At 39.9% G+C, this 19,992-nt stretch overlaps 1 protein-coding gene across 3 annotated transcripts in view; it reads left to right on the top strand.

Moving 5' to 3' along the window:
* Positions 1-19,789, top strand: part of HIVEP1 (HIVEP zinc finger 1) — a 155,932-nt gene extending 136,143 nt beyond the window's left edge. For all 3 annotated transcript variants that reach the window (XM_023185348.3, XM_023185350.3, XM_023185349.3), the window contains exons 8-9: positions 16,231-16,721; positions 18,074-19,789. In XM_023185348.3, the coding sequence (XP_023041116.2) occupies positions 16,231-16,721; positions 18,074-19,252 (1,670 nt within the window). In that variant the 3' untranslated portion in view covers positions 19,253-19,789. The remainder of the gene's footprint in view (positions 1-16,230; positions 16,722-18,073) is intronic.
* Positions 19,790-19,992: the final 203 nt, after the last annotated feature.

Raw genomic sequence — 19,992 nt, 5'->3', positions numbered from 1 at the left:
TGACGAGTTAATAGGTGCAGCAAGCCAACATGGCACATGTATACATATGTAACAAACCTGCACGTTGTGCACATGTACCCTAGAACTTAAAGTATAAAAAAAAAAATAACAAAAAAGAATGCCCTCTACCAGATACTGTGAGGCTTACATCACCCTGCCTTCAGCTTTCTAGCAGATGTCCCTTGATTAGTGGGGCCTTCCTGAATATAAATATATATAAATATAAATATATATAGAAACAAAAGGCACCTCACCCTCTTACTGCTAGCATCACGTATGCCCTTTATTCTGTTTTCTTTTTCCTCATAGCACTTACCACCACCAGAGACGTTTGTGTGTGTTCATTATCTGTTTATTCCAACTAGAAAATAAATTATATAAGGGCAAAGATGATGTTTTGCTTGCTGCTGTATCTTCAGCTCCTTAGGATTGTGCCTGGCAAATAGTAGGTAATCAATAGTTGTTTATTGGATTACTAGAAAAAAATCTCTCAAATCTGTAGTCCTGCAGCATGTGAAGAAGGAATATTAGACTCAGCATGCTTTTCTGAAAGTGACATATACTTAAGTGATGCTAATAGGATGTGTAAGAACATGTTTCATATGTTTGAATCTTGATAATCTCTGACATGGGAATTGGGGTAAACCTTTTTTTAAAAAGAACAGTATAATCTGTTCTTGGCAGCAGCTTTCTATAATCTAGGAAATAATTCAGTATTATTAATTTTAGAATTAGATATAGTCAGCTGGGCGCATTGGCTCACACCTGTAATCCCAGCACTTTGGGAGGCCAAGGCAGGTGGATCACCTGAGGTCGGGAATTCAAGACCAGCCTGACCAACATGGAGAAACCCTGCCTCAACTAAAAATACAGAAATTAGCTGGGCATGATGGCGTATGCCTGTAATCCCAGCTACTTGGGAGGCTGAGGCAGGAGAATCGCTTGAACCCAGGAGGTGGAGGTTGTGGTGAGCCGAGATTGCGCCATTGCACTCCAGCCTGGGCAACAAGAACTAAACTCCATCTCAAAAAAATAATAATGATAGGAATTAGATATAATCATTTCTCATTAAATTCCTTCACTAAAATCAAATGGTAGCTGTGCTACTTGATACCTTTACTTATAAATAGTGTTTATGTTATATGGCCAAAATCAGTATAGGTATTGTTAACATGATAATGGCATTTGTTTCTTAATTTGTTATTTATTGGGCGTTGGATCAGATGACTAGAAGATAACCCAAGTTTTTCACTATTCCGTGTTCTCATCCTCATTAATGATCTTTCCAGGTTGAAAAAGATCTGTTCTGTTTTTTAATAGCTCCAGAGGAGAAAAGTTTATTCTCTTTTTGATTGATTTTTTTTTTTTTTTTAATATATCACTTCGGCACCTATTCAGTGTGTGCACAATTACTGTTGTCCAGGAGCTCCTGGCTGATGGCTGTGATGTGGCATGAGCCCAGATTTGGCAAGGTTCACTTCCCAAGGCTAAAATCAGGGAAAGACTAGTGATGGCCAAAGTGGTGCCAGAAAGAAGGGAAGGAGTTTATTTATCCCTACACTGCTTCATTTGGAAGACTGTTGGTGAGAGGGGAAAGGATGGGCAAGCATTCTAGACCAAGGAGTTGCTTGGCCAAAGACACACAAAGGTTGGGGAAAAGGGATAGGGTATAAGTGTGTGAATGGGACAGAAAAACAAGAGAGTTCCACAGGGCCCAAGGCTGGGAGGCGGGCTGGCGGACAAGTAATAGATGCTATGCAGGGGAGTTTCAGCGTGAGAGCTGCCATTGCAGGTTTAAACTCTACTCACTGGGCCTGGATACAATGAACACCCCTGTCATGTCAGTTTATACCCATTTCTTCATGTTCTGACACTTGAAAACTATTATTTTTTAGATAGGATTCTTGAGTATTTTAATTGTTCTAAATAGTGACACATAACGGTGTTTCTTTGACTACAGAAGTCTGAACTGAAGTTGTTTAAAGCCATTGCCCTTTTAGGACCACGTATATCTGACTTTTATCTTGGGTTATATTCTCAAATGTTCTGGAGACAAGATAAAAGATACTAGGGCTTTTAATCTGTGACCCTTGAATTTTCCTTGTTGAGGTTTGTTGTTTGTTTGTTTTTTGCTGTTGCTGCAGTTTTGTTTTGTAGTGGGAATGTAGACAGTAATGACAGAAAGAACCATGTTTCCTTAAGTAGATGATCCCATTTGGCAACAATAGTATTAATATTCTCACAGAGCAAAAGCCTTTTTTCTGGGTAGATGAGTGTTTTATAAAAGAAGTACCTCAGGACTCAGGACTTCAGCCTCTCTCATTCTCCACCAGATGGAGTTTAACAGTTTGGATGGAAAGTCTGAAATGATTTTCCCTTGCGATATCCTGTTTTTTTATGTCTGTGTATAAATGTATAATGACTAATTTGGAAATATCGCTATCAATTTATTAAACTAGGAAGCATTATTTCCCCTGGAATTAGTTTTTGCTCTGGCCCAGGATCACTGTGGTGTTAGAACTTTCACCACAGAATAGCCTCTGGTAAAAGATAAGGCCTCAACTTGTTCTGCTTTAACGCTTCTGTGTATGTTTTAAAACCTTGCCCCAATCTACTCTATAAGGATGTTATAAAGAGAGCAACGTATTACAAAGTGTTTCATTTTACTAACTATTTTCCAAGGGAAAATGCAAATGATTACTATATTAGACATACAGTAGGAGTAGAACAAGTGGCTGACTTAAAACATGATGAAGGAGAATAAATGTTTCTGGTACTACAGTTTCAAGTTTTGAAGTGGACAGCCCAGCAAAACAAAGCTAGGGAGGCCTGGAGGCCACTGTCGAGTGAACTCATGTGCCTGGTTCTCCCCTGTGTTCTCTTCACACCCCGACGCATCTCCACCTCCCTCATCATAGGGGGCACCTGCCCCGCTTGGGGATCAGGCTCGTGGCAGCAGCTCCTTTTGAGAAGTGAGCCACTATGTAGAGCCTCTGCCATTCTTGAGAGTCCTGCCTGACAGTGCATTCTCCATTTTCTTAGCCCAGTAAATGAGGATAAGGATAAATGAGAACACTGTATCATGTAATATGGGATCTTTTAACACATAAACTTGCTGTCTTTTCCTTTTAATGGTGAACAACCTTTTATGGTATCATGGGGTCTTGATACCATCTCTCATCTTAATCTAACATAATTCGAATATTAGTCCTGCTACACAAATAGACTGCTAGAAACCACACTGGGATTTCATTCGCTGTGTGTCAACAGGAGAAATTCAGGAAAATCCTCTGGTTTTTCCAGGAGTAAGGTGCCACAGCAGGTATCAAAGTCAGCCTCTTTTATTCCAAATATAGTGATTTGGGTGGCTTTTCAGACACCTTTCATTATGTCTTCACACCTGCAGTTATCAAGGGATGTCTGGTCTAGCTATATGAAAACTGAAAATCCAAAATAACCCAGGAAACTCCTTTATTCCTTTGGTTCTCGCAAGCACAGTCGAAGTATGTTGTTTCATCATGCTAACAGATTATAGATGACTGTTAGATTTAGTGCTGAAAGAAAGATGGCCCACATCAGGAGCCACGTGTCTTTTCAGGAACCAGTGCTGTGAAACATCAAGTCTTGATCAGTATGAAAGTTGTCTTCTCTGTTTTGGTAGGCACACTTCCTGTTTCCTAACAACAGGGTGGTAGTGACATCCAAGTGGGGTCCTGCAGCATGTGAAGAGGGAATATTAGACTCGGCATGCTTTTCTGAAAGTGACGTGTACTTAATTGATGCTAATAGGATATGTAAGAACATGCCTTATATGTTTGAGTCTTGATGATCTCTAACATGGGAAATGGAGTAAACCTTTTTTATAAAGGACAGAATTTGGGAGACCTGATTGTAAATCTAAAAAGTCACAACCCCTGCCAGAGTTTGCAGAACGGCACCCAGAAACCTAAGGATTGTGTTTTTAGGTTTACAGAACATATTTGGGGGCTTAGTCATTTAATAGGTATTTTCTGTAGCATAAATGTAATCATCACCAGGAAATGTCTCTGAGCTTTCATTCATTAAACAAAATGTGCTAAACACTTAGAGGCAGTCAGACAGTGTTACTACAAAGCACCCCAGTATAGTAGTTATTTTTTAAACATCATTACCACTTGGTAATATCTCGATCAGCTCATAGAGTTCTGGAAAAACCCCAGATCTTACGCTGTGTTTGTGCTGAGTTACTCCTTACGTGTGCATTGTTTTTCACTAAAGGTTTTCTCCAGATTTCTTTCTAATTAATGTCAGTGTTTTCCAGGCATTATCTTCAATCTTTTCCCTTTAAGGATCCTAGACCTGTTTTCTACTGTGCCAACAACACCATACCCAGGTTATCATTCACCATCATATTGTGCCTGGTCCCTGGTTGATAAAGAGTGTTCATTAAAGGGTGATGTGAAAATGATGTGATGAAAGGCCACAGACCCCTTCTGAATTCTTTACCACCCTTAGCAACAGCAGGCTGTGTGGCTACCTGTCTTATCTTTTAGCAGATGGAATTCATGTTCTAATTCTCAGTGGAATAAATTAGGGGATGTTGGGAAATGTTTGCTTTTAATGAAGCAGGAGAAATTATACATTTTGGTAAGCCAGCCATTAAAATGTGGACATTAGGCATTTAAAAGAAGTTTCTATTTAGTTTAAAACTAGCAACTTGAGCTGCAATGATAAGAAATGCCCATGGGAAGCCTAATCCCTCAGCTCCACTGCACATTCCCTTGTTTTCTTGCCATAAAACATGGTATAGCCTCAGGAATTTTGTTCTTGTGTTCTTGGAGTATTAGTGACTACATTTTAGTTTTCACCTTTTGTGTCAAAAATCATGCCGCCAGCAATTTGCTTTTCATGCTTTGATCCGAAGAATGTTTTCGTCAACAAATGCCGGACTTCAATGCAAGGAATGTTAATGTGTACCCTCAGCTGCCAGCTAGGAGAACCATTTAATATGATGAAGTGCAGTAAGAAACATTATTCTTGTTGGAGTTTCGGTTCTTACAGTAAAGAATGATGTTTGATCACAGGTTTTAAAACCTATATCACATTTACTCTTAAAAATAATTTAAGTGAATTTTTAAAAATTACTAGCAAAGCTTTTTTTCGAAATGAAACCTGTAGAATTTATTATCATCGGGATTTTTATAGAACACATTATTACTGTTTTTAAGAAACACTTCCATGTGTAGAATATGAAACCATAATAGGCTTTAGGATTTCTACTTAAAGCAGAGCTAATATTATTTTGAATGACACACATACGACACAGTCTTTTGCTTTACTTCCTAAAGGTAACAAACATTAAACTCTGCCCCATTATGTTTTTTAATGTGTTTTTATCTTTAAAAAATACATATTATTGTATTCACGTTCTTTAAAAAAAATTTTCCCTAGGTTGCCATTGTTTATCTGGCTTTCAGAGTAATGTTTTTAAACATTTGTGGAGAACAAAAACAGACAAACTTCAACAACAAAAGAAGGTTGCTACTGAGTATAGGTGGGCCGGGTTGCTGCTACCCTCGTGGGCCCCTTCTCTCAGGGAGTCCCTCCTGCTTTTGCGACTCCGACTCTTCCAGCAGGTGTCACTCTCTGGCAGCAGTGGGCAGGCAGGTCGCAGTTCACCTGACTCATCTTCAAATGATAACTTTTAAGATATATCTTTAGGGAAGTTGTTTGACATAAATTTATCAAAACCTTTACTTTTGACAAAAATGTTGCTACATTATATGCCTGCTTTTTCCCTCATGAATTGAAATTCACAGAAAATAAAGGAATTAATCTTGTGCTGATATAAAATGTTATCGAGTGTTGGAAACATTTGTTTATAACGAGAGGGGAATGTGTCTGGGAGGACATAGTTAAATGGAACTTTTTGGACCATTTATGAATTTGCTAAGCAAATATAGATTCTTTAGGTCTGTTCTAGAGTCTCTGATGGCTGCAAAGGGGTAAGCCACAGTGCTTACACTCCTGAAGTATTAGTCTGTATTATACACACCAAGAAAGGAGCAATTGTAATAGAAAGGCAGTATATCATACTGGCATAATGACAGGGCTCTTAAGTTCGTAGAAACCTGTTTTTGAATCCTGTCTTTGATGCATTCTAATCATATACAGTACAAGCATCTTAACTTCCTTGTGGACGATGGGTGTGGTATCAACTCTGTCATGGGGTGGTCGTTAGATTTAAACATGGAGGGTGGTGTGGCATAGATGTTGGCAAACTTTTTATGTCAAGGGCTGGATAGTGAATATTTTAGGCTTTGCAAGCCACATATTCTCTGTCATGAATACTGTAACTGTGATTGTTGCACAAAAGCAGCCATAGACAGTATGTAAACAAATGAGCCTGGCCGTGTTCCAATAAAACTTTATTCACAAGAACCGGTGGAGAGCCACATTTAGCTGGTGACCATAGTTTGCCAATCCCTGATATTACAGTTAATCAGGCCGGGCACAGTGGCTCACACCTGTAATCCCAGCACTTTGGGAGGCCGAGGCAGGTGGATCACCTGAGGTCAGGAGCTCGAGACCAGGCTGGACAACACGTGAAACCCCATCTCTACTGAAAATACCAAAATTAGCCAGGCGTGGTGATGGGCATCTGTAATCCCAGCTACTCGGGAGGCTGAGGCAGGAATATAGCTTGAACCTGGGAGGCAGAGGTTGCAGCGAGCCGAGATTATGCCACTGCACTCAAGCCTGGGTGACAGAGCAAGACTCTGAGACTCCATCTCAAAAAAAAAAAAAAAAACAAAAGAAGACAACAACAACAAAAAACAGTTACTCAACATAGTATCATAGTTATTACATTAAGTAACATGCAGCAGCAAAGTGAGCAGTATCACAGAGTCATATGTGACAAGTGTTTTGAGTCCATGACAAGTCCTTGTTCTTGTCCTCACAGGCTTGCTGTTCACAGGCAAGGCACTTTTCCTTTCTGGGTCTTATATCAGTACGACTTTTGATTCGGCAGCAGTAGTCTTGTTTGGGGGTCAGGGGCAGGGGTTAAGGGGGACAGGGAAGTATATAAAGGACTTTTATTTGTATGAATCCAAACAGAGAGCAGAGTTGTCTGTGCTTTGTTTTGGTGCCATGGATATTTAAAAGGATACCATTGTCTTCTATTCACTTAAGCTACCCATTTTATCTTTTCTCTGTGACCCAGAATATCAGTCCTGTTTAACAAATATGTAATGATTCCAAATCCATTTGCAGGTTTTTAAACTTTGACAGTGGTCTCCTCTAGCAGAGATTTCAGATACTATATATTCAGAGACAGAAACATCATTCTGTGCTTATCTCCGTGAAAGAAACCCAGGAAAGCAATCCCAGCCCCTCCTACATCCTCTCTAAGCTACAGGCGTGTGGCTTGTCCAGGAGGGGAGAAGGGTGCAGAGAAGCCACCCTGTGTGTCTTCTCACCCATACTGCTAATCCTGACTGGAAATTTGATATAATCAAGGCAAAATTAGATTAAAATGGAGCCAAATAGTTTTACACTCCAAATAATTTTTACGTACATCAAAAAATATGGTGTTTGTTTTAAATTATTCATATTATTTGCATATACTAAAAAAGAAATCAGCATGCTTCTTGAAATATATGTTAATAACAATTTGAAATATATAACTGATTCTTAAACTTTTATATAATGCAGTATATTTGAAATTTTAAAAGTTCAATTTGCATTCTCCTTGGGGACTACATTTTATATATTCTGTTACTTGTAATCAAATAATTATATGACACTTTTCATGTCTGTACCTACAAACATTGAATTCATGCATATTTATAAGGTAGCTTATTGACTATAATTCATTGTTGACCTTTCTGATGATTTTGTGGTTAGATTTTTAAAATGTGATTGAATGTGGAATGTCTAGGTGTAGACTAACATGGGTTTGAATCTCAGCTCTGACATTTATGAGCTGTGGGCTCAACACTTTAAAAGAAATTCACTGCATTTTTCATGTTTTAAATCATTGTCTGAGAAAAAGTCAACTCCTTAATTAGTCCTTGTTTTAATTATGATCAAATAGTATTGGTTTGTACAGAGTGGCGCTGAGGATCCAGGCTATGGATGGCTACAACCGGAATAGAGCCATTTAGTCAGCATATGTACAACAGAATAAGAAATGCAAAAAAAAAAAAAAATAGATACAAGATAAGAGCACTTTTAGGTACTAAGAATTTAAAATGTGTATATAGGTTAGAGTGCATTGGGGTGAGATTTCCTGTGCTTCCAAGTTAACCAATAGAAGCGTTGAAATTGATTTCAAGAATTGATAGTGTCCTATTAAACAATAGGAAGACAGAAGGTACTTGTGAAAAGTCTTGATTTGACTATAAGGCTAATAGGGAGGTGCTTGTTGTGCAAGCTTATCTGAGAGAATAGTGGTATCAGTAGAGTAAAAGACCCTAAAGCGGGCCGGACGCAGTGGCTTATGCCTGTAGCACTTTGGGAGGCCGAGGCTGGTAGATCACTTGAGGTCAGGTGTTCGAGACTAGTCTGACCAACATGGTGAAACCCCGTCTCTACTAAAAGTACAAAAATTAGCCAGGCATGGTGGTGGGCGCCTGTGATCTCAGCTACTCAGGAGGCTGAGGCAAGAGAATCACTTGAACCTGGGAGGTAGAGGTTGCAGTGTACATGTGTATTCTTATATATACAAGTGAAGACATGAATCCATACCGGTAACTTCCAGTCCAGCACCACTAAATTTATTATTCTAGTCTTCTCCATTTCCTTCTCTTCTTCACCCACAGTGAGAAACCTGGTTCACACCTACAGTATGTTTACATATTTGCTCAGTTCTAGTATACAAATAGTTTCAAAAATCCTTACCTTTACTCCTGTAAGAAACAGATTTAAAATTACAGTGCAGTGTGTGCCATTCTTGTCTCTAGCCTTCACTGTCTCCAGTCAAAACCCTCTTTGCCAAGGTTACCTGGGACAGAACCTTACTTTCCATGCCCTTAGCGTGGCTGTGCCATTCCTGCAGCTGCAGTCAGAGCCATCTGTCTCAGCTTCCTTCTTAGGTTCACCACACATCCTAATGGATTCTGTTTTTATTTACTTACAACAAAATTTACTTTATGGTGTATAGTATGTGGTTTTTGGCAAATGCATAGAATTGTGTGTTCATCACATGGACACAGGGAGGGGAACATCACACACCTGGGTCTGCGGGGGTGGGGGACAAGGGGAGGGGGAGAGCATTAGGACAAATACCTAATGCATGCAGGGCTTAAAACCTAGATGACGGGTTGATGGGTGCAGCAAACCACCATGGCTCATGTATACCCATGTAACAAACCTGCACGTTCTGCACATGTATCCCTGAACTTAAGGTATAATCCTTTTTTTAAAAAAGTGTATGTTTATCCCCCCTTTCTTTTCTAACGTTGGTAATTTGTATCTTCTCTCTTTCTTTCTTGGCTAGTGTTACCAGAGAATTTTTCCAACAACCCAGCTTTTAGTTTCATTGCCTTTCTCTATTTTCTTTTTTCAGTTTCATCGTTTCAGTTCTCATTTTTATTATTTTCTTCCCTTGCCTTGCTTTGAGTTTAGTTTGATCTTCTTTTTCTTTTTTTTTTTTTTTTGAGACGGAGTCTTGCTCTGTCGCCCAGGCTGGAGTGCAGTGGCCAGATCTCAGCTCACTGCAAGCTCCTCCTCTCGGGTTCATGCCATTCTCCTGCCTCAGCCTCCCGAGTAGCTGGGACTACAGGCGCCCGCCACCTCACCCGGCTAGGTTTTTGTATTTTTTAGTAGAGACGTGTTAGCCAGGATGGTCTCGATCTCCTGACCTCGTGATCCGCCGTCTGGGCCTCCCAAAGTGCTGGGATTACAGGCTTGAGCCACCGCGCCCAGCTGATCTTCTTTTTCTGATTTCTAAAACTGAAAATTTAGATTTATCTGAGAGCCTTCTTCTTTTCTAATGAAAGTGTTGAATATGATAAATTTCCCACTGACCACTGCATTAGTTACGTCCCACAAAGTTTGAATGTTTAATTTTCATCCAGTTGAAAATATTTGACATTTTTGAGACTTTCTCATTAACCCAAAGAATATTTAGAGATATGTTCTTTTTTTTTTTTTTTCTTCAACTTCTAAGTTCAGGGGTACATGTGCAGGATGTGCAGGTTTGTTACATAGTAAACGTGTGCCATGGTGGTTTGCTGCACAGATCATCTCATCATCTAGGTATTAAGCCCAGCATTTCTTCCTGATGTTCTCCCAGCACATTCCCATCACCCCCCAACAGACAGGCCCCAGTGAATATTGTTCCCCCCGATGTATCCATGTGTTTTCATCATTCAGTTCCCACTTACAAGTGAAAATATGCAGTATTTGGTTTTCTCTTCCTGCGTTAGTTTGCTGAGGATGACGGCTTCCAAATCCATCCATGTGCCTGCAAAGGATATGATCTTATTCCTTTTTATGGCTGCATAGTATTCCATAGTGTACATGCACCACATTTTCTTTATCCAGTCTATCATTGATGGGCATTCAGGTCGATTCCATGTCTTTGCTATTATGAATGAACATGCATGCAAGTATCTTTATAATAAAATGATTTCTGTTCCTTTGGGTATATACCCAGTAATGGGATTGCTGGGTCAGATGGTATTTCTTCAGAGTTCTAGGTCTTTGAGGAATTTCCGCACTGTCTTGTACAATGGTTGAGCTAATTTACACTCCCACCAACAGTGTCAACGCATTCCTTTTTCTCTTCAACCTCTCCAGCATCTATTATTTTTTGACTCTTTAGTAATAGCCATTCTGACTGGCCTGAGATGGTATCTCATTGTGGTTTTGATATGCATTTCTCTAATGATCAGCAATGTTGAGCTTTTCCTCATGTTTGTTGGCTGCAACATGTATGTGTTATTTTGAGAAGTGTCTGTTCATGTCATTTGCCTGTTTTTAAATCAGGTGTTTTTTTTTTGTCTTATAAATTTGTTTAAGTTCCTTGTAGCCTCTGGATATTAGACCTTTGTCAGATGGATTGATTGTGAAAACTTTCTCCCATTCTGCAGGTTGTGTGTTCACTCTGATAGTTTCTTTTGTTGTGCAGAAGCTCTGCAGTTTAAGTAGACCCCATTTGGCAGTTTTTGCTTTTGTTGCAATTGCTTTTGGCGTTTGTGTCATAAAATCTTTGCCCGTGCCTATACCCTGAATGATATTGCCTAGATTTTCTTCAAGGATTTTCATAGTTTTGCATTTTACATTTAAGTCTTTAATCCATCTTGAGTTAATTTTTATATATATATTGTAAAGAAGGGGTCCAGTTTCAGTTTTTGGCATACGACTAGTCAGTTTTCCCAGCATCATTTATTAAATAGGGACTCTTTTCCCCATCGCTTCTTTTTGTCAGGTTTGTTGAAGATCAGATGGTTGCTGGTGTGTGGTCTTCTTTCTGAGTTCTCTATTCTGTTCCATTGATCTATGTGTGTCTGTTCTTCTACTAGTATCATGCATGTGTTATTTAATTCTGCAATAATTTGATGGTTTTTCAGATATCTTCCAATTAGTTGATTTCTGGTTTAATTCTGTTTTCATGTAAAAACACACTCTGTATGGTTTCTACTGATTTAAAATAGTTGAGGTTTATTTTGTAGCTCAGAATATGGTGTATACTGGTCAATGTTCCACATACACTTATATGAAAGGTATGTTCTGCTCTTCGGTGGAACATTTCTATAAGTGTCTGTTAGGTCTTGATAGTGTTTCACACGTCTCTTATGTTCTTTCTCATTTTCTTATTACATGTTCCATCAGTTACCGAAAGTGGATTATTGAAGTCTTCAGTTCTGATTATGGATTTATTTATTTTTGTTCAGTTTCCACTCATTTATTTTGAAGCTCTGTTGCGTACACACTTAGGATTGTTATGTCCGTAGGGATGACCTGTATCATTATGTAATGCTCCTGTTTATCCTCCAAATATTCTTGGCTCTGAAGTCCGCTTTGTCTGATATTCGTATAGTTTCTGCAGCTGTATTTTAGTTATTGATTTATAGTATATCTTTCTCCAAACTTTTATTTTCAACCTATTTATGTCTTTATATCAATATTTTTAAATGCATTTCTTATATACAGTATATACATGGGACTTGCATTTTATTCAATCCTAGTCATTTCTGTCTTTTAATTTATGTGTTAGACCACCCCTTTTAATGTTGTTATTTGTGTAATTGGATTAAAATGTACCATATTGGCAGCTGTTTTCTCTTTGTTTCATTTTTGGGTTTCAGTTTTCTTTTGATGCCTTCTCTAGTATTAATCGAGTGTTTTTTATGATTCTGCTCTATTTCCTCAACTGACTTACTATTTATACCTTCAAAAATTGTAGTTATCTACCTCAGATAATATTACATTGCTTTACATGGAGCCTATAGACTTTACTGCAGTATATACACAGCTTCTCCTTTCCGTACTTTATGCTATTGTGGCCATACCTTTTTACATTTACATCTACTATGAACGCACAGGACATTGTTTTAGACATTCAGGTATCTTTTAGAGCAATTAAAAAATAAGAAAAAAAATTGTGTCCCCATTTATTCTGTTTTCACTGTTCTTTGTTTCTTTGTGTAGATCCAGGCCTCCATCTGATGTTACGTTCCTTCTGCCTGAGGAGCTTCCTTTTAACATTTATTGTCCGCTAGGTCAAGCAGCTGGCAATGAATCCCCTCAGTTTTTGTGTTTCTAAGAAAGTCTGTATTTCTCTTTCATCTTTGAAAATTATTTTCAATGGGCATAGAATTCTGGATTGGACAGTTTTCTTGGTATTGTGACTGTATTTTTTATTTGCACCATTTTCATTGAATTCTTTGTAGTAGTTTTCATCACTCAGCTGCAAGTCCCATCTGTTATTGCCTACCTTTCCCTTTAGAGCCTTCAGCATATTAACCATCGTTTCTTCAAATTCTCAGTCATTTCTAACATGGGTGTCATATCTCACTGTGGTTCTGATGATTGCTTTGTCTCTCTGAAGCATGTTTTTTTCTTGCCTTCTTGTATGCCTTGTGTAAGAAGATATATCTGAAGCTGTATATCTTGTGTTGAAAGCTGTACATCTTGTGTAAGACAGTAGAGACCCATGGAAATTGTTTGTATGCCTAGAAATGGGCATGCCTTTCCTTCCTAGAGGCCTTTAGTGTGGGAGTTAGAGTTTATCTAGTTAGGAGTGGGCTGGGTTTGAGCAATTTGTTGTCACTACAGCTATCCTCACTGCAGCAAAGGCTTCACGTTCCTGTAGAGATACCTTGTGTTTTGGTTGAGGGTTGGATCACAAGAACGTCACCTGTTCAGTTCTAGTTTTAGGTCTTCCTTTTGCACTGTACCTCAGAAAGGATCTCTCTGCACGTTCTTATTCTCCTGTTTCTCTCCAAGCACTATTTTGTTACCTGTAATTCTAAGCTCCTTAGCTTGGCACTGGGGGGCGAGGAGGAGGATGGGGTGCTCTCTCTGTTCCGACTGAGATTCAGTCTTGTACCTGCACCATTTTCTTAGGTTTCTGGGCTTTGGCCTTCTCAGTTCTCCTCCCTCTCCCCCAAGTGTTGTAGGGGTTTCTGTGTAATCCTGTCCCTCCCCAAGGAGACAGGTTGTGTGTGTATGTTTTTCCTGTTCCCTTTCCACACTGCAGTGAGTTTTCACCAGTGTCCTAAGGACAACAGTGCGTGCCGCCCTTGTCCTCACAGGGTAAGTCTTTTGTTTTCCTGGTGGAGACAGGGGAGACGGTTCCAGATGTAGTTCCTTGCCACTCCTATTGGGTTACTGCTTCTCTCCCCGGTATCCGGAACGCAGTGGACACTTCTTACCGCACCTTCCTGTGAGCACCTGAGTGATGATCATGGCATGGATCCTGTGTGAGAATGTAACCCCCAGAGGTTTCACACAATCTTGGCAGCCCACTCTTGACTCTAACCAGATACTTGAGCAGGACTCTCCTGACTGGGGTTCTGTTGTGTCTGCCCTCGGTGACTCAAGCTTGTGTTTCCTTAGATTTTGGGCTGTTGAGTATCTGGGACCTCAGCTTATTGATGGGTTTGGAAAAAGTTGTAAGTTTAAAGTTAGGTCGTGTGGGTGTGTGTGTGTGTGTGTGTGTGTTTACCATAAACAGTCCGATCCTTGTTAGACTTTACAGCAAGATCAGCCTTGAATGAAATCATCCTTTCTCTGCAATAACTTATTCTCCCAGTCATTCAGTTCTCTCTAGTCTTTTTACAAATTTTACTTCTTTAAAGAAGACACGTCTCCAAAAAAAAAAAAAAATACCTAATTTGCTACTGATGTGGCAAATTCAAGTCAAATTGAGGATGACTCGAATTTTACAATGCCAAACATCAGACAAGGTAGAGAAGTAGCTGAGGCACAGGGGTCTGGGCATTTACCCAGAAATCACACATTCTATCTCCAGCGTAGGCCCCTAGAGCCATTCAATACTTCGGTATTATTTTATTTCATTACTTATTTTACAGCATAACAGTAGAACCCTAAAAGCAAAAGGCTTATGAAATCACATGCGAACGGAATCTAAATGCATGTTTCATCTTTTGAGTTTTTTAATTATAAAAGCACACATTTGTGATAAATAATGTAAAATGTCAAGTTCTTTTCATCCCCTAGAAATAATCACCCTCAAATCTTTTGTATGGATCTTCTAAGACTTTTCTCTAAGAACTTATTTTTGTCATATACAAAGAAAAAATTAACATCTACTGTAAAAAATTAACATCTAGGCCATTTGGGAAAGGCAGCCTATTGCTTGTTGCTGTGTTTACATGTTTTTCTCTCTTCAAAAAATACCTGTAAGTGCAGAATGTATCACAGCTAAACTGTAGATTGTCTAATGTCATCTTTATTATATCTCAGTGACATTCCTCCCCCATAACTAAATTTTATTAAACTTTCTGTGGGAAAGAACCTCTAATTTGCAAGATTTTGAAAATGTGAAGAGTTTAAAAGTTCCACATGAGCTTATGAGATTTCTGAAACTATTTCCTGGGTCATCTTGAAGATTCCTTGTTAAACTCAGTTTCACATGATGTTATGAGGCTGATACTAACGACTTTTAGATAATATCCCCCTTTCTATGAGGAATGGGTTGAATCATATCACAGAAATTGACAGCAAATGTTAGCATCTCTCAGTATAAGAAGGCTTACACTTTAGGTGAATATGACGACACGGAGGACCATTGAAACATGCCTGTGTCAACCAAAAGAAGAAGCTAAAGCACAAAGTGTGGTTGAAAGAGTTGACTTGAGCCAGAATAAGGACAGCTGCCCAGATGACTCACCTAAACTGCTTGCTTGGCCTTTGTTACAGGCAGATTTTTAAAGGCAAAAAGAAAAAAACAAAAACAAAAACAAAAAAACAGGGCGGGGGAGGAGGGCAGTATTACCGAGTAGACTGTTAGACAGTTCTGTCAGGAATTCTCATTGATCTACAGGAGTAACAGTGATCAGTGACTGCCTGTCCATGGTTAAGCTATAAAGTGTGGGATATGGTGGCCGATGCCACATTACTAGGTTAATTCACAGCTACCTGTGGCAATGGGAAGCAGCTTCAGTAAAGTGGGGGGCAGGATGTGATTGCTGTGTCATCTGAATACCTCTCTGGGGCCTAGTAATTTGAAAGGGCCCACATTCCTCAAATAAAAGTCCTTTTCTTTCCTCATCTATGATACTATTCAAATCTAAAGAAAATGTATTTTGCTCACGGATACCAACAGCCATCAGCGTTTTGTGTTTGATTTAATTTGTTCAGTAAAAGGAAGATACAAAATAGAGAAAAAGCTCAGGAAAAGAGTTGCTTTGAACTCTTTATTAATTTTATATGTAGTTCAGTTGTGTTTTAAAGATTTTCTAAAGATTTTCAAGGCCTTCAGTTCCGTGTTTCTTGATTACCCTCCGCCTGCCTCATTCGCCTTCTGAGAGTCATTTCCCATTCCTCATCCCTGACCCGGCCCCTCCCGCAGAGCTGCCCTCCTCTGAATCCTGATGGCCACCTGTCTTGTTCTTCCCCAGGGCCTTCTCCTCAGCCAGGGCGGAGGCTCATTGTGGGCAGGGTCCTTGTCTTTTGTAATCCTCACAGAGTTACCAAACCTATAAAAAAAATTAAAAATAGCATTTGTGCACTTGCAAAGCATTCCATCACATACTCCTTGGTTGTTTTTATTAGATGAAAAACAGAGATTCAGTTATGAGCGATCTGGATATGATCTTGAAGAATCTGATGGCCCAGATGAGGATGACAATGAAAATGAAGACGATGATGAGGATAGCCAGGCGGAATCAGTCCTGTCAGCTGCACCCTCGGTCACAGCCAGCCCGCAGCACCTTCCATCTAGAAGTAGCCTTCAGGACTCTGTGAGTGCTGATGAGGACGTCAGGATCACCGATTGCTTTTCTGGGGTACACACGGACCCAATGGACGTTCTGCCCAGGGCATTGCTCACCAAAATGACCGTCCTGAGCACGGCACAGTCTGACTACAGTAGGAAGACACTGTCTCCGGGGAAGGCCAGGCAGCGTGCCGCGAGAGATGAAAACGACACAATTCCGTCTGTAGACGCTTCCAGGTCCCCGTGTCATCAGATGTCTGTGGACTACCCTGAGTCAGAAGAAATTCTGAGAAGCTCTGTGGCAGGAAAAGCTGTTGCTTTAACACAGGTAAATGATTGGCGGTTGTTCTTTTATTTCCTGTTTCGTTTTAACTTATTAAATATGGAGAACTTAATGGCTTAAGAAGAGAATGCACCCACGTGATTTATTTAGTTCAAATCAGTCTGTTCGGCTTTTTTTTTTCTTGTATTTAAGGGTAGAGGACATTTTTGTCCTTTGGAATCATGTTGAGTGTTTTAAGCAGTTCAGATATTTTATTGTAACTCTGTGAAAGAACCAAATGGTGCTTGAAAAATATACCCCCTTATTTTTATTTGCTTTTTGAAAAATTTTTGAAATTAAAAAAAAAAAAAGTGACAGTGGTGAACACAAGTCCCGCAACTGATTTATCTGCTGGCCCCTTCTGAGCTGTTTTTCCACTGGTGCTAATGTGATGATGGGTTTTCACTGACTTATCCAAACATTTCGCACTTTGCCCCCATTGGCAAGACAGCCACCAGTTTCTATGGCAGAGTTAATGTGACCCGAAAACACATCAAGAAGTTCACTTTGCTTGAATGATCACATTGCTACCGCAGCTTGGGCGAGCTTTCTGCCCGGGAACTAGCTCAAGGCAGACACAGGCCTCTGAAAAGTCATGCTCCATGTGCTGCGAGTGAGTCCCTGCTCTACCTCTGGCTGTTTTGTGACAAATGATTAATTCTTGGAGGAATACATTCTTCTCTCATTGACAGTTCTCTTACCTCAGTATGTATTGAATATTGCAATAGAATTTATTTCTAACTGTGACAGATTGTGCTATAAGCGTCTCTATCCGAAAACCTCTCAGACACTTACCAGTGCCTGGAAATCTGGTTTTCAGTAGACATTTCATAAACTTGCAAATGAATAGACAAACAGCCAGAGACCTTTTTCTCAGTAACATCTCTTCACAAATAATTCTTTACTTCATTTTTCCCCATTGAGTTGTCACAGCCAACTTGTATCTCGATTTCTCAATAACTCTTAATCTCTAAAATAAGATGGAGCTAGTGGTGCCAGAAACAGAAATAATAACAAAAATAACAGCTTAAGAATATAACTGTGTCCACTTCTCAGAGTTATTCTCTGTATACAATATGACAAAATCCAGGAAATTTGCTTGAGACATGGAAAAGACTATACAAGATGTATCGCCATTATTTCTACCGGGAAAGAAAGAAATTAAAGGTGTAATAATTTTTTAATTGGAAGCTTATTTTTAAAAATCAAAAAATAATTTCATTGCAGCAAACTTCATTTTATCAATGCAAATATGCTTACTTTTATCTCAGTGCGAAGGAATAGATTTAGCACTAGCTTTATAGCTCGGGGATTACGAAAAAGCTGTCATAAAAGGATTGTTCTGTCTTGTCATTTAGAGCCCATCACCTGTAAGACTTCCTCCTGCTGCAGCTGAGCACAGCCCCCAGACAGCAGCGGGGATGCCTTCTGTGGCCTCACCACATCCTGACCCTCAAGAACAGAAGCAGCAAATAACTCTACAGCCGACTCCAGGACTGCCTTCTCCCCACACTCATTTGTTTAGCCACCTTCCTTTGCATTCCCAGCAGCAATCAAGGACACCTTATAATATGGTTCCAGTTGGGGGGATCCACGTGGTACCTGCTGGCCTCACATACTCCACGTTTGTGCCCCTTCAGGCTGGACCAGTGCAGCTCACGATCCCTGCTGTCAGTGTCGTTCACAGAACTTTGGGTACTCCCGGGGATACGGTCACAGAAGTGTCTGGCACTACAAACCCCGCTGGAGTGGCTGAATTAAGCAGTGTTGTGCCATGTATTCCTATTGGCCAAATCCGCGTGCCAGGCCTTCAGAACCTAAGTACCCCAGGCTTACAGTCACTCCCCTCGCTAAGCATGGAAACCGTCAATATTGTAGGCCTAGCCAATGCAAATATGGCCCCACAAGTCCATCCATCAGGACTGGCTCTCAATGCTGTCGGACTGCAGGTTCTGACTGCAAACCCTTCCTCACAAAGCAGCGCCGCCCCTCAGGCACACATTCCAGGTCTCCAGATCTTGAACATAGCATTGCCTACCTTAATCCCCTCAGTCAGTCAAGTAACCGTCGATGCACAGGGAGCTCCTGAAATGCCAGCTTCCCAAAGCAAAACATGCGAGACACAACCCAAGCAGACTTCTGTAGCCAGTGCAAACCAGGTCAGCAGGACCGAGTCTCCTCAGGGGTCACCTAAAGTCCAGCGGGAAAACGCAAAAAAAGTTCTGAATCCACCTGCCCCTGCAGGTGACCATGCAAGGCTTGAGAGCCTGAGTAAAATGGTCACAGAGAAGGCTGCCTCGGCAAATCACGTGAAGCCCAAGCCTGAACTCACTTCCGTACAGGGCCAACCAGTGTCCACGTCCCAACCTCTGCTGAAGGCACATTCTGACGTTTTTACAAAGCCCTCGGGCCAGCAGACTCTCTCTCCAGACAGACGGGTGCCCAGGCCCACAGCACTGCCGCGGAGGCAGCCCACGGTGCAGTTCAGCGACGTCAGCAGCGATGATGACGAGGACAGGCTGGTGATAGCGACCTGATGGGGTTATTTTTTATTGCTTTTTTTTTTTTTTTATAACACTTAAAGGTTTCTTTGAAAACCCTCCTTTCCTTAAAGCACATTTTTCTGACATAAACTCATGACTAATCTTTGTGCAATCATGAACTTTTGACCAATAATTGTTTTGTGTCAGCTCCAGCCATTTTTGTACATGTTGTATAGACAATTGTGCCTTTTAGGAGCTTTCTGTTTAGAAACTGTACAGATTGTTGAATATCTACATACATAAAAATATATTATATATGTATATGAAAACCAGGTAGTTATTTGTGTTTAGTAAGGAAGACCTGTCAAATAAATCAAATGATTAAATTATATGTTCCACTGTTAAATATAAATTTTATGGCTATGGGGCAGAGTTTCTGTGTATAAATTAGTATGTAAACTCCATATTTATTGTATTCATATTAGTCTTTGAAAATGGGTCTGTTCTCCTTATGTAAGACAGTAACTTTACACTTCAGACAGATTTTCTGTGTTATGAAATGTTTCAGTAAAATATTGTTTACTGACTTTACCATTGCTTCAGTTGTGCCTTCTTTATATCATCCAGTGATCAGTGATCCACATTTGGAAAATAGCTCTGGGTTCCATTCTTTCCACATTCCCCTCAACCCTTAGTTTTTTTTGTAAACAGAGACTAGTCGCCTTTCCACCATGCGAAACTGTAACTAAAATCCATACAACTGCGAGACCTATTTTTCTTATTTGTGAGAAGTC

This window comes from Piliocolobus tephrosceles, chromosome 5, assembly GCF_002776525.5.
Source record: "Piliocolobus tephrosceles isolate RC106 chromosome 5, ASM277652v3, whole genome shotgun sequence".
In the NCBI taxonomy this organism is placed as follows: domain Eukaryota; kingdom Metazoa; phylum Chordata; class Mammalia; order Primates; family Cercopithecidae; genus Piliocolobus; species Piliocolobus tephrosceles.
Note: the sequence above shows the minus strand (reverse complement) of the source record. Positions and strands in the feature narration are given on the sequence as shown.